This window comes from Gopherus evgoodei, chromosome 8, assembly GCF_007399415.2.
Source record: "Gopherus evgoodei ecotype Sinaloan lineage chromosome 8, rGopEvg1_v1.p, whole genome shotgun sequence".
Classification (NCBI taxonomy): domain Eukaryota; kingdom Metazoa; phylum Chordata; order Testudines; family Testudinidae; genus Gopherus; species Gopherus evgoodei.
This window is the reverse complement of record NC_044329.1, coordinates 83,887,177-83,911,568: the sequence shown is the minus strand read 5'-3', so window position 1 is coordinate 83,911,568 and position 24,392 is coordinate 83,887,177. Positions and strand designations below refer to the sequence as shown.

At 42.5% G+C, this 24,392-nt stretch overlaps 3 protein-coding genes across 8 annotated transcripts in view; 1 reads left to right on the top strand and 2 right to left on the bottom strand.

Annotated features, from left to right (window-relative positions):
• The window catches only part of SPATA1 (spermatogenesis associated 1), a 33,885-nt gene extending 32,296 nt beyond the window's left edge, over positions 1 to 1,589 (top strand). For 5 of the 6 annotated variants that reach the window (XM_030573521.1, XM_030573524.1, XM_030573522.1 and 2 more), the window contains one exon: positions 1,252 to 1,589. In XM_030573521.1, the coding sequence (XP_030429381.1) occupies positions 1,252 to 1,356 (105 nt within the window). In that variant the 3' untranslated portion in view covers positions 1,357 to 1,589. Of the gene's footprint in view, positions 1 to 1,240 lie in introns of all 6 variants that reach the window. The other variant, XM_030573523.1, reaches the window with a different exon arrangement.
• A 2,144-nt stretch (positions 1,590 to 3,733) lies between these two features.
• CTBS (chitobiase) lies at positions 3,734 to 15,721 on the bottom strand. Its single transcript, XM_030573526.1, has 7 exons — positions 15,425 to 15,721; positions 14,091 to 14,229; positions 10,614 to 10,822; positions 9,424 to 9,595; positions 8,372 to 8,469; positions 6,667 to 6,828; positions 3,734 to 5,475 (listed from the first exon to the last, which is right to left on the bottom strand). Exons 1-7 carry the CDS (start codon positions 15,566 to 15,568, stop codon positions 5,290 to 5,292), a joined length of 1,110 nt encoding a protein of 369 aa, XP_030429386.1. The 5' UTR covers positions 15,569 to 15,721; the 3' UTR covers positions 3,734 to 5,289.
• A 6,895-nt stretch (positions 15,722 to 22,616) lies between these two features.
• Positions 22,617 to 24,392, bottom strand: part of LOC115656301 (vitellogenin-2-like) — a 40,827-nt gene continuing 39,051 nt past the window's right edge. The window contains exons 34-35 of the mRNA XM_030572839.1: positions 23,466 to 23,627; positions 22,617 to 22,809 (exon numbers count right to left, since the gene is read on the bottom strand). Coding sequence (XP_030428699.1) covers positions 22,691 to 22,809; positions 23,466 to 23,627 — 281 coding nt within the window. The 3' untranslated portion in view covers positions 22,617 to 22,690. The remainder of the gene's footprint in view (positions 22,810 to 23,465; positions 23,628 to 24,392) is intronic.

Here is a 24,392-nt window from a genome sequence, read left to right as displayed (position 1 = left end):
GGGGGGGGCGGAACAGAAGAGCAGCAGCTGCTAAGCCAAGCTGCTCCCCCAGGCTCTAGCAGCAGCTGCTGCTCTTCCCACTATCCCCGTGGTAGAGGCCAGTTACTGTGGTAACTGGACTTTTAGTGTCCAGATGCTGCCAGCCCCGTTTCCCTTTTTGAGTGGATGCTCCGGTTGAAAACCAGACCCTTGACAAGCCTGTCTGGCACTAGGACCACAACGGCAGGCAGGCTGCTACTGCAAGGGAATGCTCTGTTTTGCAGCGCCAAGGCAGGGGCTGATTGGGGGGGGGAAGGTGATCCCCACCTCCAGCTGCTGTCTGAACTTAGAGACAGTATGCCAACACTCACTCTCCCTCAGCACAAACTGTCTCTCTCAGATATACACCCACCCACTACACACTTTGTCTCGGTCGCTCCCCCCAGTCTAGTATCATGCTCATGGAATGATGGGAATGAGAAAAATGGATCATATGATGTATTTGCCCCATGAGGCATTGAAAACCCTTTTCACGGGACCCTGCAGTTATTTGGATAGTGGGATCGCCACCACACCGCACCGCTGTGTGTGTTGATGCAAAAAATGCTAGTGCATGGATATGCAACAATGGTTTCATTAAAGCGATGGTGTATGTTGACATAATTTTTGTCAACAAAACTCTGTAGTGCAGACATAGCCTAAGGAATCCTCATAATCATGTCTTCGTTGCAATTTCCATTTTACAACTGCAGTACAATATACATTTTTCCACATAAGCTTGGAGCCAGATTATAATTTTAGTTATAGAGAAGTGAATTCAGAGTGAGACACTGAAATCAATGTGGATTATACTGTTGCAACTAAAATAAGAATTTTTTTCCCTTTGCCTCATCATCTGCAGTGTGGGAGACAAGTCTGTCCATTGACAGCAAAAGTCAAAACACTAGAAAATGTATTTCTAGAAGAGAAATAGTGTCAGTTATACAAGACAATCTTGAGAGTCATAGTCAATTTTTAGTCATTCCTTATACAGGCAAACTCCTACTGATGTCAATAGGAATTTGCTGAGTAAGGATTTCAGGATTTGACTTTTAAAGATGACACAACAAAGGAAACATGCAGAAAAGCAGGGCAAGAACCAGTTAGAATCAAAGGGTCCTGAAGATGAAAGGCACAGTCTATATCCATCTAACCCACGTAAAAGTTAAATCTTTACTATACTGTATCTTCAGCTTCAAAATCTTCTTTAAATAATCTCCAGTTCTTTTGCAGATGAGAAAGCAGGCAGCCTCTGATTTACGAGCATTGAGAGCAGAGCTGGCACAGAAGAAAATTCAGTCATCTTTAATACTCCAGTCTGAAACACCAGTATTTTAGAAGGATCATCACATCACTTGGGATTGTGTAATATATTTGTATAGAAGCTCAGCATGTCAGTATTTGTTTTTATATTCCTATGCTTTTATTGTAAGAGACTTTTCAAGATGTAAGATAGGATAATTGTATATGTTAAAATAGAGGTTATAATTTATTTTAAATGCCTTAAAATAACTCAAGCTAATAATTGTAACTCAGTTGTAATTCATTTATAAAACATGCAGTTTAATGTATTAGTGTGTTTATTTTTGACTATAAACTAATCAACTGTAAAGAAATGGCATTAAAAGTTTTTCAAATAGTGAATTAGCATAACATGTCACTTTTATATAATGAAGATCAATATGGAAGTGTAAGTTGAAGTAGTATACCCAGAACTGTGGATAAAAATGTATTTTTGTTTTTTTGAGGTACATATAGCTCTATCAGTTTAACCCACAAAATAGTCAGGTTTCAGATATCTACCTCATGGTGCTTTGAAATTCAAGCATTGTAAACATACCTATCTCTAAATTATCGTATCAGTTGTGTAGTTTCTTTTAAGTATAGCTGCATTGACAATCAAGTGCCCTTGGTCCTAGCCCTGAGATTATAAGTATGATCATGGTCAGACTTACATGAAAGAAAATGTAGAGCATACAGTATTTATTAACCAAGTTCAGAGTGGAGGCAACAGACATGTTCCTGTGCAGATATCAGATCTCTAGAAGGGAAATAGTACCCCCTCATGTTAACTTTTTCCATTCTCTCCTGCTTGCTCCCTTAGTTCCAAAGGGTATTATATCTGCAAGAGGTTAATGTGAAGCTGCCACATAACTGACAGGCTGTACTAATTATTGCAAGTGACAGAAACAGACAGGATGTCCATAATAGGATGTGAAAGTTCTTGCAACACTTTAAAAAAAGGAGGAACTCTAAATCTTGGAGCTATGTCTCCAATGTAATCCTTCTTTAAATCCTTCCGTAAAGCCTTCCCAACAAATGAACCAATCAGCTGCCCTCTGTTCCACTTCAAGATTGGAACCTAAATCCTATGAATATGAACTGTATTGTCTAGAACCAATTTAGATTTCAAACTCTAGAAGGAAGGGACTGTCTCTTTTCTGTTTATACAGCATGGACAACACTAACAGTACTTAATAAATAAGAGCAGAGGACTGGGCTTCTGCATTCTATTCTCTGCAGTGATACAGAAAACTTGAAATTATAAAATAGTTCAATTAAAATTCTAGTTGGTGAATCAGATTCAAGTGTTTACTTTTTCAAGTTTTAACAAAAGTTAAATGAAATACACAGCAGCAGATGAAAAGAGATACTACAGGTAAAAGGTGACCCGATATAACACGGTAAAACAGCGCTCTGGGGAGGTGGAGCTGTGCACTCTGGTGGATCAAAGCAAGTTCAATAAAACGCAGTTTCACCTATAACACGGTAACATTTTTTGGCTCCCGAGGACAGCATTATATCAGGGTAGAGGTGTAGTCCCTTTTGTTTTACAAGTGTAAGGAATCCAGATGAAGTCTGTAAGCCCCTGATGTTTGGAGGTTTAGAGTTATGGCATCCCTTTTCCCCCAGAAGAACTTAATGGGAATCTGGTTCAAAATGTTGGGAGGGGAGTTACGAATTGACCAGTCAACCACACACCTCATTTGGAACCAGAAGTATGCAAGCAGGCAGCAGCAGAGACGAGAATAAAAAAAGGCAAATACAGTATAGGGCTGTGTTCAATGTAAACTATTAAAAAAATGAAAATAAAGGGGAAGTTTAAAAAAGATTTGATGAGGTTTCATTTGAATTAAGATGGTTAAAAGCAGCATTTTTCTTCTGCATAATAAAGTTGCAAAGCTATATTAAGTCAATGTTAAATGTAACATTTTGAAAGAACCATCATAACGTTTTGTTCAGTTATGAACATTTCAGAGTTAAACCACCTCCATTCCCGAGGTGTTCATAACTCTGAGGTTCTATTGTAACATCAGCTGCAAGTTACAGCATAGTCAGGGTCTAACTTGACAATGTTAGGTATTTAAACCAAAATCCTGATTAAGGAGGGGGGAATGTCAGACTTCTATTAATTATTTCATTGTGTCCACAGACTATAAGAAAATATCAACATTTAAAAAAACCATTTAATTTGATATACTAAGTGCATACATGAGTAGTTCCACTGACTTCAATGGGAATACTCACAGCGTATAAAATTAAACAGATGTGTAAGTGTCTGCAGGATATGGGCCTATCTTTGTAATAAATACACAATAGGACTAGAAAACAGTTTTCTTTCTTCTTTCATTGCAGTATGTTCAAAGACAAACCGTAGACTCAGGAGGTTTGGATTACACCTTTTAAAATGTTATATACAGAAAATCTCTCCAAAACAGTTTAGCAGATTATTTATTTCAAGGATTAGTTAATATTACTAAAAAACAAATACTGTATTTTGCTTCTAGGAAGATGAAAGTGCCATTAATTGTTCTTTTGCCTCAGCCTTAGTATTTCCTTTTTATTTTAACAAAACTTCACTGAAATACGCACACACATACATCAATCTCTATAAATGTTTGCAAATATTTTAATATTTCATTCAAAAATTCCCCTGGCACAATGAATTATCATCAGAAAATATTAGGACTAACCTGAGATTTTCTCATTCTGAATATTTTCCCATTTTATGAGCAACTAGAAATGAACATAGGGTCCTTTTATTCAGCTTGAGTTTTGTGTAAAGAAATGTGAAAAACACCGCTCTAGATCAAGGAATCTATCCTCTTAGTGGTCAGGAATCACAGAATTTAAAGATGAAAAGTATCTATTAGATCATCCAATCCATCTCTCTACTGATATAGGATTCTTCTCTCCACAAGATCTACATGAAATTTATCTAAAGACAGAGCGATTTTTTCAGGGTACCATGTTGTAGCCAAATTCGAATCTCACTTTGATCCATACAACCCCTTTAACTTGAATGGAAAGATGATTTATCCACACAGGCAGGATCAAACCACAATATAGCACAAATGAAGCACTAGCACTAATAAATACTGTGCCCCAAAACAGATTTGAATGTGTATGGGCACCCTTACTACAAACAGTGTTAATAAGCTAGCCAATGTGTGTGCATGTTTCTCATAGCTAGCAGTACCAGCTACTGACATGAAGGATGAGAAGAATAAATCTCTAAATACTTAGAGAATAACATCCATCTCTCTGATTATGAATTAAACACCATGTAGACTTTAGCATAAAAAATTACAGTAGTATGGTGACTACAATCTAGTTAAAAAATGTAGACACTTTAAAATGTTAATTATGAAATCAATGTGTTTAGAGAGGTCATAAGAAATGTTTATCATATACACTTTAGAATGCTGCTTTGAGCAAAATGGGTGCAAGCTTTCTTTGAAGCCTAAGGTTTTATGGGTTTTGAAGTTGTAAAAAACCTCACAACGTTATGTAAACATAAAAAGAATAATTTAATTCTTCAGTTTCACTGGCAACAAAGCTAAATGCTACAAATAATTAAAATCTTCACAACTAATCGGTGTATATTTTTAGATATAAAATTTACAGAATAAAGAATAGTAACTGGTTATGATAAAGCATGTGTGTTGAGCAGAACACCTCCTTCTCATATGCTCTCTTTTAAATGATCATCATACATACGTTGTTAATATAGATTATGAGTGTCAAGTTCAAGGTCTGATGCCAGTTATGAAAGTTTTGAAAATGAGAATAACCAGAACCTGTTAAAACAGTGTTAATACAATGTTAAATACTTTCTAAGGTATAAAAATACTGCCTTAAGCAGACTGAAGTTTTGCTTGTAACCAGTGCATACTTGCAAGAAGGCATAATACCGAATATTAGCCATAACTACCAATTAATTTTCTATATTCTAAATCCTGAGGTAGTGTTCACTATCTTATATAGTTGCTATGGTCTCAAGGCTCGCCACATTGCTTCAGTCTGCTGCTCTGCTACAGAACTTCTGGAGTAGTCAAGACAATTTCCATTCCACATGCCAATACCCCTTAAACCACGTTTCTTTGCATACGTTGCCTTCAGGGAAATGCTCTGTGGATTATCGTACCATACTTGATGAAAATGATCAAGAGAGTCCTATAAAAAGTTGGGAAGTACATTAGTGTTAACGTATATAAACACCGTATACAAAGAGGTTAAATGCAATGAATCAAAAACTATAATTATAAATTAAGTAAAAACTCAGACGAATAAAATGTGTACAATCCTTTTCCAGACTTGCATTTAAGACCTCTACAAACAAAACAATCTAAAATTCCCTTTCCAAAAGTGCAAAGAAGCTTCTGAAAAGGGTGTGTGTGTTCAGTTTAAAACAAAACCAAACCAACAACCCACAACTCCAGCTCTCTTTCTTCTACAATGCATAGACCAGTACACATCTCTGCTTTCTTACTAGTATGTTTCTCTGATCTCCAGACAAGCAACCACAAATGAGTTACAAAGATGTCTGTATTAATTTAGTTTAAATGAGATGACTAGATCTGTGGGTATTTTAATGATAAATTTAATTTTAAAAGTTAATATCATCAAAGGCTTGGGCTAGGATTTCAGTCGTGTAGTCTAATCTAGTAAATGAAATGCAGTCAAAGTATGTGGTTTTGTTCCTAGCAATAAAAGATTTAGAGAAAAAGTTATGGAATTTTGCCAAATAAAAATTATATTGCTTTCAGCTGGTGATGACTTTTAAGAGCTTTTAGTCATCAGTGCATTAAAGTTATACAAAATGTAATACCAGGTAACTGACAATCCATCACCAGCAGAGCCACAAGAAATATTTACAGCTTTATCAGTGGGCTCAGTCTTCCACTACATCCAGATGGAGTTTGGACATAGTGAAGAGGGGAAGCCAAAGGGAGCCAGCTGCAGCTCCCTGATCTTGTGCCACTCAGCACCAGCAGAAATTAAGAGCAGCTGGGAGCCTGTTTTAACTTACATCACTGGCATAAGGTTCCTTAGGGACCTTATGACAAGGGAGGATAGGCATAGTGAAACTCTGTCCTACCAAATCCCCTTCCTGGCATTACATGCATCCTCTCTCTCAATGAAGAGGTGGTAGGCTAGGGCAGGAGCCAGTTCTCCCGCTTCTGCCAGTCTTGTGCAGGGGAACTCTCCATTGACATAGGTTAAATTGGAATCCATTCACTCTGCAACACATGAGCATCACAAAGTGGACAGATCACACCTGAGAATCTAGCTTTACAAGAACAGAACTAAGGTTCATGTACATTTAGTCCACAGCTCTGAATGTTTGTCCAGGAAACTGCTTACCTTATATTCATAATATGGAGCCTTCTGCTCCTCATCCCACAGGCTCCCAGAAATAGAACTATTCACCTGCTTCATTATTGTTCCATAGGTGACCTGACGCCCTGCAGCATCACTGCATGGAGCCCCTCGGAAAGAAATATTTGGGAGGGAACAAACATGATCCTGAAAAAAACAAGAGTTCTGGTTCATGTTACTTGGATTTATTCAACCCTTCAGAAGGGATAAGCCTGGAGGAAAGTCATAAAGAGGCACCTCCCAAAAATAACTAAATATCCACACCAGATATGGATTCCTATCCGTTTCAATAAAATGTAGAGAAAGAAGTTCAAATAATTCAATTTTAATTGAAATGAGCAACTTCCAGCTCCTCATACCAGTCTACTGTGGGAAATAACCAACACTAATATTCACTTTTTATTAGAAAAATAATATAAAAACAAAACAAATTCAATAATACTTTGTACTTGTAGCCCCCTTGCCAATCTGGGGGCTTCAGAGAAGCAGGTCTCACAAAGAAGAGCAGAGGCACAGACTGGAACTTCGACTGAGACTGCTTGATCCCCAGTGCCTGTAGGGGCTGACCCAGGAACCTGACTCACATGTCAGGACAATCAATTGCAGGTCCCAGAGAGCCTTCATATGACTGGGTCACATGACTGAGCGTGGAAGGGACCACATGAGGAGGGGAAAGCTGATCTCAGAAAGTCATGTTGGAAGAGAAGCAGCCTCAAGAGAGAGTCTCTCTGCAGTAGAAGGGGAAATGGCTATTTTGACTCCCTATCAGAGGGCCCAAGACTGACCTGGAGCGCCCAGGTCCACAACAGAGACAAAGCCCAAGATTTTGCTGCACCAGTGAGGACTGAAAGCCAACTGAACCCAACAGTCAGGGCTCAAGGACACCAGGGACTCCATTCAGCTGAAAGGAAGGACTATCGGCTTCCCAGGAAAGGATACCAGCCATCCACATCAAACTCCAGTCCCTCCACACCCAAGATAAGGCCTCCAGGGAGCACTGGTGGCGGGGGGGAGAAGACCTCTCTCATATCAATTTAGTTTATGGGCTTTTATTTGCAGGATTTGGGGGGTAAGGAGCTTATTTATTTAACATCTTTGATTCCTTTTCCTGTTCTCTTCCCCTTCCTTTTAATTTACCCCTCTCCTTTTCAGGAATAAAATGCTATTTATTTATGTAATTCCTTGATTTATTGTACCCATAAATTATTATATCCTAGCGGTCATAGGGTTGATTACTGATTTGTGCACCTGGACACAGATGGAGGCACCAAGCACTAAGAACTCAGGGACCACTGATCCTAAAGGGGGTCACCAAATCCCAGCAGACGGATAAGAGGCTCCACTACCTTCAGAAGGGATCAGGCTGCCTCAAAAGAGGGAGCTACATACTTATACAGCTCTTTTCATCCAAAGATTTCAAAGCACTTTCAGGTACCCAAGTATCATTTTAATTTTACAGAGGAGGAAAGGGAGGCACAGAGGTAAAATGACTTGCCTGGGATCACATAGTAAGTCACTGGCAGAACCAGCTAGAACACTGATATCTTAAGTCCCAGCCCTGTGCTCTTAGAGACCACAGAGTCTTTGCACTTCCTTACTGTAAAAAAAGTACCTACCAAAAATTATATAGCATATTCTAGAAAAAAAAAAAACCAACAACCCAGTTATGATAGAACTGCCTTCATCTTACCTTAGACAAATTCAGACATCTATAATCATAGCCATACCAGGGAACACCCATTACAAGCTTCTTAGGCTCAATGCTCAGACTAATGTAGTCATCATATCCTAATTTAAAAGAAAATATGAATTTACATGCATGCTTCTTTTTTCTGCTGTATATATTTACTAACATGCTGATGTCATATAAGGTAATATAGTTAATGCAAATCCATGTGGGTTTATGGAAAACAGACCCTGCCAAACTAACTTGATATATATATAAGCTTTCGTGGGCTACAGCCCACTTCACTGGATGCATAGACTGGAACGTACAGCAAGAAGATATTGATACATACAGAGAACATGAAAAGGTGGAAGTAGCCATACCAACTATAAGAGGCCAATCAATGGAGATTATTTCCCCATGTTAAGTATCCTCACACCTTCTATGGTCATCTCGATTATCACTTCAAAAGGTTTTTTTCCCCTCCTGCTGATGATAGCTCATGTCAATTCCACCTTTTCATGTTCTCTGTATGTATAAATATCTTCTTGCTGTATGTTTCAGTCTATGCATCCAATGAAGTGGGCTGTAGCCCACGAAATCTTATGCTGAAATAAATTTGTTAGTCCCTAAGGTGCCACAAGTACTCCTGTTCTTTTTATAAACAGCATGAGCCATTAACCTGCTGTGGAACCCTGCATATTTAAGTGATTTTCAGTTAAGAAAGATGTTAAATGGGTGAAGGTGGAGCTTTAGGTAGGTACCATTTGTGCCTATGCCCTAATCCAACTCTTGCCCCAGGGTGTACCTGAATCCCATTGAGGGTGACGTATATATAATTCAGGTGTCAAATAGCACATAACTGTTCTATACCCATCCATGGTGCCACAAAGATCTATTCCCCCAATGTGAAAATAGTTCTCTTAATAGATTTTAGTAATATCAAAAGTTTCAAGAAAACAAACAATACAATCGAAAGGCATTTAATATATTTTAGGAAAAAAAGGTGTCCCCTTCCAGTAATGCATTTGAAAAGAGAAATGTGCCAGTTGCTAACGTTATTGACTGATTCTTACCATCTAAGGTCTGATTGTAGGGAGCATTGGCTCTTGCAATACATTCTGTCCAGATCTGACTCTGCTCATCATAAGACATCACGAACAAGAAATCACAGGCATCTGCAATCCCACTGTAGTTGTAGCATCTTTTGTCTATGCATGCTGGAGACCAAGCCACATCAAAGGTGACCTGATGGAGAAAACCACAACTTTATATCTAGTGTGGAATTTATATATTCTGTTGCTTTGCTGTTTGTAAAGCAGAGCTATGTAAACTTTAGTGGGATGTTTTCAAACTGTTGCGCTGTTCAATATCCATGGATCGTAAGAGGAACTGTTCAGCTAAAACCTTGTAAAATAATCAAATATTTCTGAGTTTTCAGAGCAAATCTGCCTTTACAATTATAAAATCAATATGCATAAAAAGGGGCACAGTCAAGACTAGTGGGCCCAAAATCTGATTCACTTTTTAAAAATATGTCGGCAAAGTCTTCTATACGTGTGTAATTTAATACACACACACACACACACACACACACACACACACACAAAAATAGAATGAAGACCTCTGATCGATGATGATCTATTTAAGAACATGACAGACAACAGGCAAAGGATAAAGATAAATCTTTAGCAAAGGAAATCTTTAACATCTTTGATTCCTTTGCCTGTTAAATCCTTCTAAAGATTTATCAAGTTTTTCTAACATCATGCTGAACTTACCAGTATTTTCAAATTTGCATCTGAAGTGAGGTTTTTTTACCCACAAAAGCTTATGCCCAAATAAATCTGTTAGTCTTTAAGATGCCACCAGACTCCATGTTGTTTTTGTGGATACAGACTAACACAGCTACCACTCTGATACTTGACAGTATTTTCAGAGTTTCATTAAGTCATACCAACAACAACATAAAAGCGATTTACCATTGGCAGCCAAAATACCAAAAAGGTCTATAATGAAAATATTGTCAATCCCAGCAAAATTGCTCTTATTTTAATATTTGAGTTACATAAAGGATTCGTTTTCAATTATCCTTAGGAGAAAAAGAATACAGCCATTTTTGTTCATTTTGTACAGCACCTAGCTCAATGAGAAGGCATGCACAGAACTTTACAGACAAGTCCTCTTTACATTATGGAATAAATTGCCAGGACATCACAGATTTAAAAATCTATCAATCATTTTATAAAATAAATCTTGTTTTCACCTGTGATCCTGGAATTTCTCTATGAAAAGCATCAGTAGTTTCTTTAACCAGAGCTGTTAATGCATAGTATTCAGGTGACATCATGATAACTTCTTGCTCTATGTCTATATTAATTCCATCCATATACTGCTTTTTGGCCAGGTCCACCTGTCGTGCTATCCAGGCTGTTCTGTTAGCAGAGTCAATAATTTCCTTCACAGGTACATCTCCTAAACAAGAAATCTTAATAAATTACCACTTACTTGAATAACAGTAGATAATGGGGCTGGGGAGTGGAAAATCCTATTCTGCCATATATTTCATCCCCATGCTATATGTGGACCGTATAGCGGAGGCCAATTCACTTGTGGGGTAGTTTGGTCTTTTTGGGGACAGTTTCCTTGGGAGATCAAACTATGGTGTGAGATTATTCCTGAATTTTTCTTTGCAGTTCCATCCCACTACTTCTGGTTATTCCTTCTTTAGACACTGTGAACAACTGCTCTCCCTTCCTCGAAGCTGACACCTTTCTGATACTTCTAGACACAGTGACTCACTCTTCTTGTTTCTTTTAACCTTTCTTTTCAGGTGATCCCTCTTTCTTCCCACATCTTTGTTGCCTTTTTCTGTCTTTTTTTTTTAAATGAGAAGTCCACAACTCTGTGTACATCTAAGTGTGGCCACAAATGAAGGATTTCATACACACCTCTACCCTGATATAACATGACCCAATATAACACAAATTTGGATATAATGTGGTAAAGCAGCACTCCATGGGGGGCAGGGCTGCGTGCTCTGGTGGATCAAAGCAAGTTCGATATAACGCGGTTTCACCTACAATACGGTAAGATTTTTTGGCTCCCAAGGACATTGTTATGTTCTGGCAGAGGTGTATAAAATAAACCTTAAATATGAACAGCATTTTCAGCCTCATAGGTATTACACTTTTTTCTTCTTAACATTTAATACTTTACACACACCTTCCTCCTAGTATATATTTGGAGCTATTCTCATCCAAGAACCTCTAAGATTGAGTTACAGCTCTTTAATTCAACATTTGATTTTTAAGTATGATACAAAATACATGGCCATGTCCTGCATAAGTTCGTCCTCTTCCCACTTCTTCCTCTCCATTCCCATGTGACTTCTACTCATCTCTTTCCCAGGGTACGTCTACACTACAGGATTATTCCGATTTTACGTGAACCGGTTTTGTAAAACAGATTTTATAAAGTCGAGTGCATGCGGCCACACAAAGCACAATTCGGTGGTGTGCGTCCATGTATTGAGGCTAGCATCGATTTCTGGAGCATTGCACTGTGGGTAGCTATCCCATAGTTCCCACAGTCTCCCCCACCCATTGGAATTCTGGGTTGGGATCCCAATGCATGGTGGTGCAAAAACAGTGTCGCGGGTGATTCTGGGTAAATGTCGTCACTCATTCCTTCCTCCGTGAAAGCAAATGCAGACAATCATTTTGCGCCCTTTTTCCCTGGATTGCCCTGGCAGACGTCATAGCATGGCAACCATGGAGCCCGTTTTGCCTTTTGTCACAGTCACCATGTGTGTACTGGATGCCATTGACAGAGGCGGTACTGCAGTGCTACACAGCAGCATTCATTTGCCTTTGCAAGATAGCAGAGACTGTTATCAGTTGTTCTGTACCGTCTGCCATGCCATTGTAAATTGGCAATGAGATGACGGTTATCAGTTGTTCTGTACCATCTGCTACTGTCATGGGTGCTCCTGGCTGACCTTCGCTGAGGTCGGCCGGGGGCACAAAGACAAAAATGGGAATGACTTCCCGGGTCATTCTCTCCATTATGTTGTATCTAAAAATAGAATCAGTCCTGCCTAGAATATGGGGCAAGTCTACTAAAGAACCAGTGTACCAGAAAGCACAGCCGCTCCACATCAGATCCCGCAGAAATGATGAGCTGCATGCCATTCTAGGGGGTGCTCCTGCAACAACTCCACCCGTGCTTCCCTCCTCCCCCAACCCTCCTGGGCTACCATTGCAGGGTCCCCTCATTTGTGTGATGAAGTAATAAAGAATGCAGGAATAAGAAACACTGACTTTTTAGTGAGATAAAATGAGGGGGAGGCAGCCTCCAGCTGCTCTGATAGTCCAGGCAGGACATTAAATGGTGGGGGGGAGAGGAGCCCAGCATCCCACTGCTATGATAGTCCAGGCAGTACAGAATCTTTTCTTTAGACATGAAAGGGGGAGGGGGCCGATGGAGCTCAGCCCCCAGTTGCTATGATGAGGATGGTTACCAGCCGTTCTGTCCCATCCGACGGGAATAACCGGGAGTCATTCCTATTTTTACCCAGGCACCCCCCGCCGACCTCACCTGAGGCCAGCCAGGAGCACTCACAGGATGATGACAAGGATGGCTACCAGTCGTTCTGCACTGTACCGTCTGCCACCAGGGAAGGGAGGGGAGGGGATGCTGCTGTTCAGCGCCGCAGCACCGTGTCTACCAGCAGCATGCAGTAGGCATACGGTGACATTGAAAAATGGCAAGAAATGATTTTTTTTCCCCTTTTCTCTCACGGGGGGGGGGGGCGGGGGGTAAATTGACAAGATTTACCCTGAACCACCCCGGACAACATGTTTGACCCTACAGGCATTGGGAGCTCCGCCAAGAATGCAAATACTTTTCGGAGACTGTGGGATAGCTGGAGTCCTCAGTCCCCCCTCCCTCCATGAGCGTCCATTTGATTCTTTGGCTTTCCGTTACGCTTGTCATACAGCACTGTGCTGTGGACTCTGTATCATAGCCTGGAGATTTTTTTCAAATGCTTTGTCATTTTGTCTTCTGTAATGGAGCTCTGATAGAACAGATTTGTCTCCCCATACTGCAATCCGATCCAGTATCTCCCGTACGGTCCATGCTGGAGCTCTTTTTGGATTTGGGACTGCATGGCCACCCGTGCTGATCAAAGCTCCATGCTGGGCAAACAGGAAATGAAATTCAAAAGTTTGCAGGGCTCTTCCTGTCTACCTGGCCAGTGCATCCAAGTTCAGATTGTTTTCCAGAGCAGCCACAGTGGTGTACTGTGGGATACCGCCTAGAGGCCAATACCGTTGATTTGCGGCCACACTAACCCTAATCCGACATGGCAATACTGATTTCAGCACTACTCCTCTCGGGGAGGAGTACAGAAACCGGTTTTAAGAGCCCTTTATATCAATATAAAGGGCCTCGTTGTGTGGACGGGTGTAGCGTTAAATCGGTTTAACGCTACTAAAATCGGTTTAAACCCACATAGTGTAGACCAGGCCCCAGTAGATCCTTTATTATGCTGACACTGAAATAGTTTTGTTACTATTGAGGCAGAAGAAATTGGAGTTTTGCTTGTTTTATAACTTTAAAAAAAATTGTGGGTGGTAGCGTATTATGACCCTATGCAAAAGGAGGTATATTATTCCCTTATAAATTTAATATATAAATTTAATATATAAATGCCCACATTTCCCTAACTGTAACCAACCTTTTAGTACTACCCTGGCTCCTTTAGAATGAGCATAACACAATAGCTCAGGGTCATACTTTCCAAAAGCTGCCACAGTTGTAATCTGTGACCAATCATAGAACTTCCAAGTTTTTCTTCCAACATCAAACACAAAGACCTGCAAAAGCAGAACAAAAACTCACTCAGTCACTGGAATCACATCAACTGTCAAACTCTTATGACAGTTGAATTTAAATTAAAGCTGCGTCATTCCTTTGCCTTGCATCCCAAATACATTCTAGATAGAGTAAAATGTTAAATTATTCATGCTTCTTGAAAACCAGCTTGTCCTTTACAGATCTAGAGCCTGCCAAATTCAACAGCTAGCTGGTCTCAACATGCAAACAAACTGGTGGGAGCTTTGACAGGATGCAATGTCATTTCCCAGTAATTCATGCTGACCCAGTTTATAATTTTTTTGTCAAACAGAAGCTACCAGACCAAATAAACCTACCCTAACTGATTAGATTAACTGAAACAATTTGCTAATGAACTAATTTAGACTAATTTAAAGCTTCAGGAAGGTCATAATGAATTACAAGTCATTTTATTCTATTAAAAACAAGACTGTTGTGATTTAATGGGTTGGATTTCATAAGAAGTTGAATAAATCATCTCTGTAATTTAAGAGTAGACCAACATTTGAGGGTCTAACCCTAACCAAATTTCAAAGTTTCATATCTAAAGATGTAATGAGCAGAAAGATACATTAGCGCCCCAAAAAGAGAAGCAACCGATTAGCGATGAACAGGTGCGTAATAAACACACCAAAACAGCTCACTCGCCAACTCTAGCTTCTGCTCTAAGAGGAGTCACAATTTACGTACTTCAGCCTCAACCTTTCCCCACGCTGGCACTGCCAGGCTGGTACAGACTCCCCGGCCCTAACCGTCCCCTTAAAAGGACAGTCAAATCCCCGGGAATAGCCTCTCGCAGCCCCTCTGTAGCCATGGACACCAGGCAGTGCTGAGGGCGCGCAGGCGGGGCTGGGGGTGAGGGGACCCCAAGCGAATCCGAGACTCTCCCCCAGCGAATGGGGCGGTCAGGGCCGCACGACGCCGCCCGCCAGGCCGATGCATCGGGGCTGGCAAGGAGGCAGCCCGTAGAGCGGCTGCAGGCACCAGCCCCAGGCAGGGCCAGGCCGCTGCAGTAGGGCCCGGGAGCGGCAGGAGCCAGGCGTCCGAGGCCAGACGAGCCACAGAGGTGGGCTGAGGCGGCTGAAGCCCTATGGAGGAGGCGGTGCGGGAACCCCCGCTGACAACAGGGCCCGTTCCCAATCCCAGAGCCCCTTGCGGCTCTCGGCGTCGGGATACCTCGAACTCCCGGGTGCCGGCGATCGGGCGACAGAGCGCGGGGTCGCTGCAGGGGCACGCGCCGCTGCTCGAGCCCAGCCACAGGAGCGCGAGAAGAGCGCAGCAGCGGGCGAGGCACGCGCCGCCCCCCAACAGCCGCTTCATGCTGCGCACTCTCGCTACGTGACCCTTCCCTGACCCCGGCACGCGGCAGCTTCCCAGCTGGGACCCGCACTTCCGCCTCCACTCCAGCTACGGGAAGGGGGGCGGGCCAATCGGCGGCTCTCGCTGCTGGCCACGCCCCCCCACAGCAGCGTCAGGGGGTCCAGGCAGCTGGCGAGAGGGGAGGACAGCGGCAGCCCCGCTGGAAGCGCGCTGGGGAGAAGCCAGGCTCCCCGCGTGACACCAGCGGGGCGGGGTGTCCCCCCGTAGCGCTCAGCAGAGCCCTGCCCGGCGCTGGGCGGGTAAATAACGTGTGGGGCAGAGAGACTCAGCGCCCGCTCGTCCCTGACTGACTGAGCCCCGCCTTTTTGGGGACCACGTGCTGGTCGCCACACCCTCACCGGCCCGGTCAGTGGAGCTAGACCTGGGAGCTGGGCGGCACTTGTGCCTCTGGCAAAGAGTGTGGCCGTTATTTCCTCTCCCCCCTTTTTCACAGCTGGGGAAACTGAGGCAAAGGGCGCGAGTAGTTTGGTAAAAGGCTCTCGCTGGAGTAGGCGCGAGGGCCACCCCTGGATGGGCTCTCAGTTATCCCCAGCTCCCTACTGCCCCCACCTTGGTGCCTGGGGATACTGGAGCAGCTGAAGAAGTGGGGTTTTTACCCACAGACGCTGATGCCCAAATAAATCGTTAGTTTTTAAGGTGTCGTTTTTGTGGAGCTGAAGGTATGCGGGGGAGTCAGGCCCTACCGAGCATTGACTCTAACATAGCCTCAGATGTTGGATGCCTCTCTTATTGGTCCCAAGAGATCCAGGCCTGATTTTTACAGGCACTGAAAATATGTGAGACGAATGTGAGCCCATAGGAATTGCATGAGCTTAGCACTGACGAAAATGAAGCCCTGGGGTGTGTAAAGTTTATTATCCTAAAACTGGGTCACGCAAAATAGGCCCCAGTCCTGCAACTGGCGCTGCATGAGTAGGCGCCTGCAGAGTGCCAGTTGCAGGATTGGGCCTTGGAGGCAACTTTTGAAAGTGTAGCCTTAATGACTGCTGAAGGTTGCTGGATAGTGCAATAATATAATGAAGTGTTTTATTTCTTTGTGACAAAATACTTTTGTGTAGTTGTTGCAGGCACAGAGGGTGCCTGAGGCAAGCAACAGTGGTTCATTGCCCAGAGTGCGTAGCACCAATAAACACACACCAGGGTGGAGAAGCAAGCAAAGTTTATTTGAGATCTCAAAGTGGTGCAAGGAGACGAAAGCCTCAAATCATGCACACCTACACAAGCAGCTTTTCCCTTTTTATAAGTTCTTTTTTCTCTTTCTTCTCCCCCCCCTTCCTCCCCCTGTAGCAGTTACGTAAGCATGGGTGCATTAAGTAATCTTGGCCGCGGCAGCTTGTTAGTAAGTTTTCCTTCTGCAAGTTATCGTGTCCTTCTGCTAAAGGTGCACAGGCCTTATCATTACTGCTTTAGACCACTTTTAGCTGTGCTGCAACTGATAACTTAGTGTTACACATTTCATTTCACAGCTGCTAGCTTTCTAGATCAAGTAGAGTTCAACATGGAGGAGCTTTGGTTCACCGAGGCCTAGATGTATGCCTAGTGACACCAATAACTCCCTCCTTTGAGAATACTCAACAAACTTTTGGCTGAGTTTTCTCATACTTTGAGGACAAAAAGCGATTAAGCTCTAGGGAGCTGGGTTCATTAATGAGGGAGTATAGCGGGATTTCTTGGGGAACGGGAGGTACAAATTCTGTGTAGGAATGCTTTACAGCAAGCAAACAAAAGGAGAGTAATGATACACAACACCACACCAGTGAGCAAAAGGCAAACAATGCCTGCCTCTAGTCCCCCCAGGTTGGGTAACCAGTCCCAGAGGGAATCAGAAATAGTGGGTTCCCCTTTTTAGGCCTTCCACTGTTCAAAAGCCTGTTTGGCTGACAGGATGTGCTTGTTAATATCCTGTGCGTTTTCTGGGACATAAGTACAGCATTCATCCCCTATAAGGACGAACACCCCGCCCTGGGAAGCCACACTTCCACCCAGGAAGTGTCCACGTATGTTTCCATGATCACAGATCAGATGGTATTTCTGATGCATCTGTAAGGGCAGTGGGCCAAGTCTGGTACTCGATATCACTCTGAATGGCCATCAGCTGGTCATTCAGGAAATCCCGAATTCCTAAACATACTAGATCCCACTGCAATGCCTTCCCAGCCTCAGTGATATTCAATACCATCTTTCCTTGGTGTAGTACTATAATATAACTGTTATTTAACTATTCTCAGGTACTTTCAAAAGGCATAGACATCAATAGCATAGGAGGGGGGGGTTACATTATTAGTCACTCTCCAGGACATAGGGCGCAGCCTGTAGAATAAACCCCAAGCTCCAATCAATACCACATTCCCAAGCACGGGTCCCACAAATGTCCTCCCGCCAGTGTATAATTCTTTGTTTCTTCACCAGAGTCAGTTCTTAATGTCCTTTCTAGTCAGGAATTCCTGGACTTTGGCAACTTCTGAGTGTTACTTCTTCTTTCCCGAAACAGTCGTGGTTCAGCATCCTACAGGAGAGAGGTTACCAGCACATCACCCTGTAAAGGTTTTGCTTCTTCTAGAAAAATCCAAAGGCACAGTAGACCTGTCAGTGGAAAAGGGAGAGGTTACTAGCACTTCACCTTGTACTTTTTCCCTACTGTCCAGAAGGCATGGTGGAGCTAGAAGGAGAAATAGGCTAAGCATCAATAGTAGAATTTTTGCCGAGGGGGAGGGGTCTTTTGCAGTGAGAATCATGGGTCCAAGCAGTCAGCCTTCAGCATGTCACAGCGGTGTTGGTAGTCAGCAGGACTTAATAAGCGCCTTTCCAGCGTGTAGCCAGAGCAGTCTTTCATTGGTGGACCTTTACATTGATCCCGTCACCTGGTTCCAAGGAGTGGCAGGGCTTCTAGGGTCTTTGGGTAGCGCTTCCTTACCTGTGAGAAAAGAAACCTAACACATTTCATTAGTGCCTGGCAGTGTTTTGCAAACCTTATAGCTGCATGGGCAAATTCAAGCCCTCCTTTTCCTGGTTGTTAGCCAAGTCTTAACTGTGAGCAGTGTCCTTGAATGGAGTCAGTGTCTTATCTATAGCCTGAGCTTGTGAGCTAATTTTTTTTTTCCGTTAACTCATTCTGTTCTTTGTCCTTTTTCCCTTCTTGGCTTCTTTTAACCTGCAAAGGAAACTTCCGCTTTTCACTTATACACCTTTTTCCCAACAATGAACACATAAACATTGTCATTATTCAGTACATCAGTCTTATTATTCAATATATGCCACACACACCCTTTTACTAAAATAACCTTATTACAGAACTTTGGAGCAACAAGCTAGAACAAGCACACCCACTTTGAGGAGTTCATTCAATTCAACCTCTAGTCCAATAGCTTCCCACCATCCCCAGTCCTCTGGCTAGAAATCTGAGGTAGCAGAAAGATCTCATGTCCAATATGGGGAGTGGGTTAACTTTTCATGTCTTTGCTTCCAAAGACTGTTGGTATGCAAATTTTAACAACAATTTTTCCAATTAACAATTTGGCCAATGAAGTTTCTTTTTCTTACTTAAGGAAATGCATTAAACTTTAGTATATCACATTCTCCTGATTTATCCAAACACTTTGTATTCCAAATTGAACAAGACAAGTATCTGCATTTTAATTTAACCTTTTTGTTTGATTTTAAACTAGACTATTCTATAAAAATATTAAACACAACAATTCCGGCCACAAGACAAACACCACAAGATAGAACATAGAACACAAAACATAATTCCTATTGTGCCAGTAAATGCATGGTACTTTGAATGCTGTTCAGCTGGCATCAGTTTTCTCCGGTTATCTGAAAGACAAAAAAAACAGAGGTCTACCCCTTAGTCTAAGCCAGGCTTTCCCACTTCTATACACTGACCGCTACGGGGACGGGACAGAAGGATCTCAATTTGACCTCAGAGCTTCCTCGCACACATAGCTTCCACTCCGAGGAATTACGAACGAGGGGTTCAGTTCCGCCCACACTCCTAACGCCCAAATGAGCAGAGCAGAAAAACAACAGTAACCGGTTAAACAGAACAGAACCAGAACCAGATAGCGTTTCCTTATCCTGTTAGGGCTCACTTTTAATCATGCAGTTTTCAACATATAACACCAACAATACCAAGCAAAGTAAACATAAAATAACAAGGCTAAAACAAATAGATGGTGTAAATTCTGCAGGGCTTCCCCATTCTTAATTGCTCACCAAACTGTGACAAATTTCTGTTACCAATCTATCCCTCGTGTCAGGTGATCAGGCTGACACTACAGGATCGTTGGGGGAAGATAAAGAAAACACACCATATAACTGAATTTTTAAAGCTCCATTAATAAAATAATAAAACAACAACGAAGAGTGTTGGGAAGGCTCCCACATCGCTCAGGAAAACATTAATGCCCCAAGCCCGAAGCCCCTTTCATACTCACACACGTACGTCCAGACTGGCCACTTCTGTGTATAATGTTCAGAGAAGGGGGAGAGGTGGACGGGAGATTATCCTGTATACAGCTTGTCCAGAATTTCCAACATGCTTCTACTCTTGGGAGGGCTGTTCTTTTACACCCTGGAATCTCCTGCGGCATCTCTTTCAGAGATTCCAGTCTAGGTCGGCTGCTTGTGGCTTCTTTGGTGTCACCAAGCCACACCGGCTCCGGGGTCACAAAGGCACACTGTTGGATCTTACTGGACGGTTAAGCTTTGCAAATGTAATCTCAGTTATGGAACTTATATTGCCTTTGGTTCGCCTCTGTCAATTTTCCTTTTTCCACAGCCAGCTGGGGCCAAAAGCAGTTTTTCTTTGTACTTAGCATAGTCTGCGTTGATTCTTGACCTTGAACGCAGAGCAACTTTCTTTTTATCCCTGGGCCAAGCTGAATTTCAAATTAACCCATTCCTTTCCTCAATAGACAAATTTGCTCACGCTGTGTCAGGGCTTTTTGGTGATTAAACGCTCCTCTTAGATGTATGATCTTATCTAGATTGAAGTACCTTCTAGTGGGCATTGTTTAGATGGATTTTCACGTGTATAAATATTCCCATTCTCTAAATACCTGCAGGTTGTTGAACCATAATGGACATACATATAATATGCGGGGGTACCCTTAGGGGGTGAGGTGGAATGTTTAGACTGTCCCCCACCCATTTTCCACTTACACACACAGGGAGGGTGCCCTGTCCGTGCTAGTGGCTCATAAACTAAGGATTTTTCCCTACAGGGTACTCACACAGGAGAGGCTAACGAGGATGGCCACGACCCTCCTACACCTCCCTTCAGCAAAGAGTGTCGGCTAGTCTCAAGGAGACGGCGCCGCTTACTCTGATTGCATCCAGTGAGATGATCAGACTGTCAGTAGCCCACACGGAAAGGAAAGGGGGAGGGAAGATGGGTTCACACACTCCTAGACCCAGGTAGCTTCCTCACCGGACGCTGCCAGGCTGAGTCAGCCCACCATGGGTCGGACCTCCTAAAGATCCACTAGTTACTGGGCTTGCGTTAGAGTAGTCCTGGTCACGAGCTTTTGCTTCACAGGGTACTCTGGGCGTCTTCCAGTAACAGTCACTCACACTGGCCCCCAGTACCATTCTGCATCTGATCTTGCTTTTTAGCTACAACAGGGAGAGAGTGCACTAGGACATAGGGTCTCCCCTTTCTAGACAGTTCCCTCCTTTGTCCCTGCACTATCCCTAATCTGCTTTTGAATCCTTGCACTCCGCCAGACAGGGGGAAGAACAGGAGCTATGGTGGGGGATTTTTTTACAAGAGCTCTCCATACAAACAGCTTCAGAAGCTACCCATTCGCTGACAAAACAGGAGTAATTGGAGGATCGTGTTATAATTAAGTGATCCTTCCGGTCGCCACCTTTTCTGGTCCTCTAGTTGATATTGAGGCCAGTCTACTATACAGAACTTTTTCAGCTTAGTCATCGGATCCAAACCAAACACCTTCCAATTCACTAGAATGCATTCTAGGGGTGTGCACCATGCCCTCCCCATTTTACTCTGTCTCTGCCCCATGCCGCAGGAAGACACTGGGCGTCCTCAGGTCCTAACAGACAAAGTCCAGACAACTGGACTGTTCCTACCTTATCCAAGGGACCGGTTCCTCACCATCGCTCACAACTGCTTCTCCACTACTCAAGCACGTGGCACCGTTGTGCCCTCCGGGGTCGGTCGAACTGCGTCTCCACCGAGGCCCCCGGTGAAGTCACTGGTGTGCACTGGGCATTGGTCGTCGCCGCTATCCGTTGACCTCCAGGAGGGATCCGGGCAAGGCTAATTTTAGCCTCGAGCCCACCCAGGGACGCCAAAACTGTTGCAGGCACAGATGTTGCCTGAGGCAAGCAACAGTGGTTCGTTGCCCAGAGTGCAAATAAACACACACCAGGGTGGAGAAGCAAGCAAAGTTTATTTGAGATCTCAAAGTGGTGCAAGGAGACGAATGCCTCAAATCATGCATACCTACACAAGCGGCTTTTCCCTTTTTATAAGTTCTTTTTTCTCTTTCTTCTTTCTTCCCTCTCCCCTCCTCCTCCTTCCTCCCCTTGTAGCAGTTACGTAAGCGCAGGTGCATTAAGTAATCTTGGCCGCGGCAGCTCGTTAGTAAGTTTTCCTTCTGCAAGTTATCTTGTCCTTCTGCTAAAGGTGCACAGGCCTTATCACTACTGCTTTAGACCGCTTTTAGCTGTGCTGCAACTGATAACTTACTGTTACACATTTCATTTCACAGCTGCTAGCTTTCTAGATCAAGTAGAGTTCAACATGGAGGAGCTTTGGTTCACTGAGGCCTAGATTTATGCCTAGTGACACCAACACAGTCAAAACATAAACCTGAACAACTGTTTTTAAAGTACAAATATTTATTAAGGGTATCCAGAATTGTTTTCAAAATCTGAAAATATTACATTGAGAAATCATTTTATAAAATAATTCAGTGTTAATAACTTTACTGTCTGAAACAAAGTAGCGTGTCCACAATTGCAGAGAATGAGTATGCATACATCAAAAAAACAACAACCCACCATTAGGGATATCTAACCCTGTGAAATGTCGTGTCATGCTGCACACTGTAATTGTTCACAGGAACACATTGTATGAGCATCCACTGTGTTCTCCAAATCCTCAGACTTCTGGTTTAGCCTAATCTGTTCTTCATCAAAGCTGGCTGTGGAGTCTGAAAATAAGAAAATGGGGGGAGGGGAAGTGATGTGAAAGTTATTTGTGTACTTTCCTGGGACTTAAATGTGTTAATTCAAATGGATTATCCAAGATTATACAGTTTCAAAACCTGCATTTTTATTACTTGAAGTGTAAAGCAAACATCTCAAAACCCTAGGTCAAAGCAATACAAAACAAAAACAAAAGTTGTAAGAACCAGTCTTTATGCAGGTCCAACACCCACTGAACTCAATGAGAGTTTTGAATGCAGAAGGACTCCATAGTCAAGATTGTCATTTTAATTGGCATCATTATTTGGAATCTTATTTTTTTAAAAGACAGGACACTTTTTAAAATCATTTAGGCTAGCTTCTCTTACCCTTCCCCATGTTGAAGTAACATGACTGTGCTGGTAGACTTTACTGCTTTTTTTTCTCCCTAAATTTAGGATTTGGGGCTTTTTTTCACATTAGAAATAACACATCCTCTCTTATTTGTGCTAAAGGTTCTTGGTAAGCTCTTTGAAGAACATGAATAACAGTGTCACAGGAGGCTGTAGCCTGGACTGATGCATTTCCTCCCGTAGCTGATGGGGATGCTAAGTCTTCATGGAGTCTAACAATCGGACATGCACGATACACCCCTGAAAAGATATGGAGTTTTGAGACTTACCAGCTGGCACACAATGGAAGCCAACAAAGACAGGAACAGTTCTAGTTGCTGAACATCCTTTCACACAGCGCAAAACTGGCTCGACTGAATAGCACTTTGAGGCCACATTTTCAAAACCAACTGGCTTCTCAATTTTGATGAGTGTGCGCTGCAGTTTACAAGCTACAAGAAGTCAAATAATTGGATTTTAAAACATAAGCTCTAGAAAGCATATACATTTCCCCAACTACACGTGAGTATTACATAGATGAATCAGTGAAATCAAAGAGAAATAAACACAGTAGATCAGTGATAAATAATATTTTAAATTTGCTCCCTTTGAAGTTGATGGGAGTTTTGCCATTGATTTCAGAATGAGGAGGATCAGGCACTAAATTCTGCCCTGAGGAATGCCAGTGGGATAACAACTGCATGTCTGTAACAAGATGCCGTAACAGACCCAGACAGCTCAGAAAAGGTGTTATGCTTTGCAGGGTAGAGTCACTCCTTTGAGCAAGTGTGATGCACATGCCTGACATGCTCCTGGCAACATGGACTGACTGACTACATGCTGCTCAACCTGGGGAACAGTTACATTCCTTTTCTTCCATGTCACACCCCCTTTGGCATAGAGGGCATTTTGACTTCTTGCTGGGGTGTAGCTGCTAATATACATCATGGCAAGATGTCATGTGCCCCCAATCTCTATCCATTAAAATGTCCCTCTCTAGCTCCTTATCAGTCTAGTGTAATTAGGAGAGAGAAACTTTATATTTTTGATAGACAATAAAAACATGAAAGTAACAGAATACAAATCATCAATGAAGATATGCCCAATAAAATGATTATCTGCCTTTAAAGAATATCTGTTTTTTATAGGTGTTTACTGGTTCTAACCTGATTTACATTGCAAAAGTCATTTTTGTGTTTATAATATGATTTAACACA

Bases quoted from the DNA above. Each gene is read 5' to 3' on its own strand.
- CTBS (XM_030573526.1), bottom strand. From the start codon at position 15,568: ATGAAGCGGCTGTTGGGGGGCGGCGCGTGCCTCGCCCGCTGCTGCGCT. The intron at 9,596-10,613 runs GTGAAAACAAGA...TTTCTCCATCAG, and splicing joins GAGAAATTCCAGGATCACAG to GTCACCTTTGATGTGGCTTG. The intron at 5,476-6,666 runs GTAAGCAGTTTC...AACTTTTTATAG, and splicing joins CTCCATATTATGAATATAAG to GACTCTCTTGATCATTTTCA.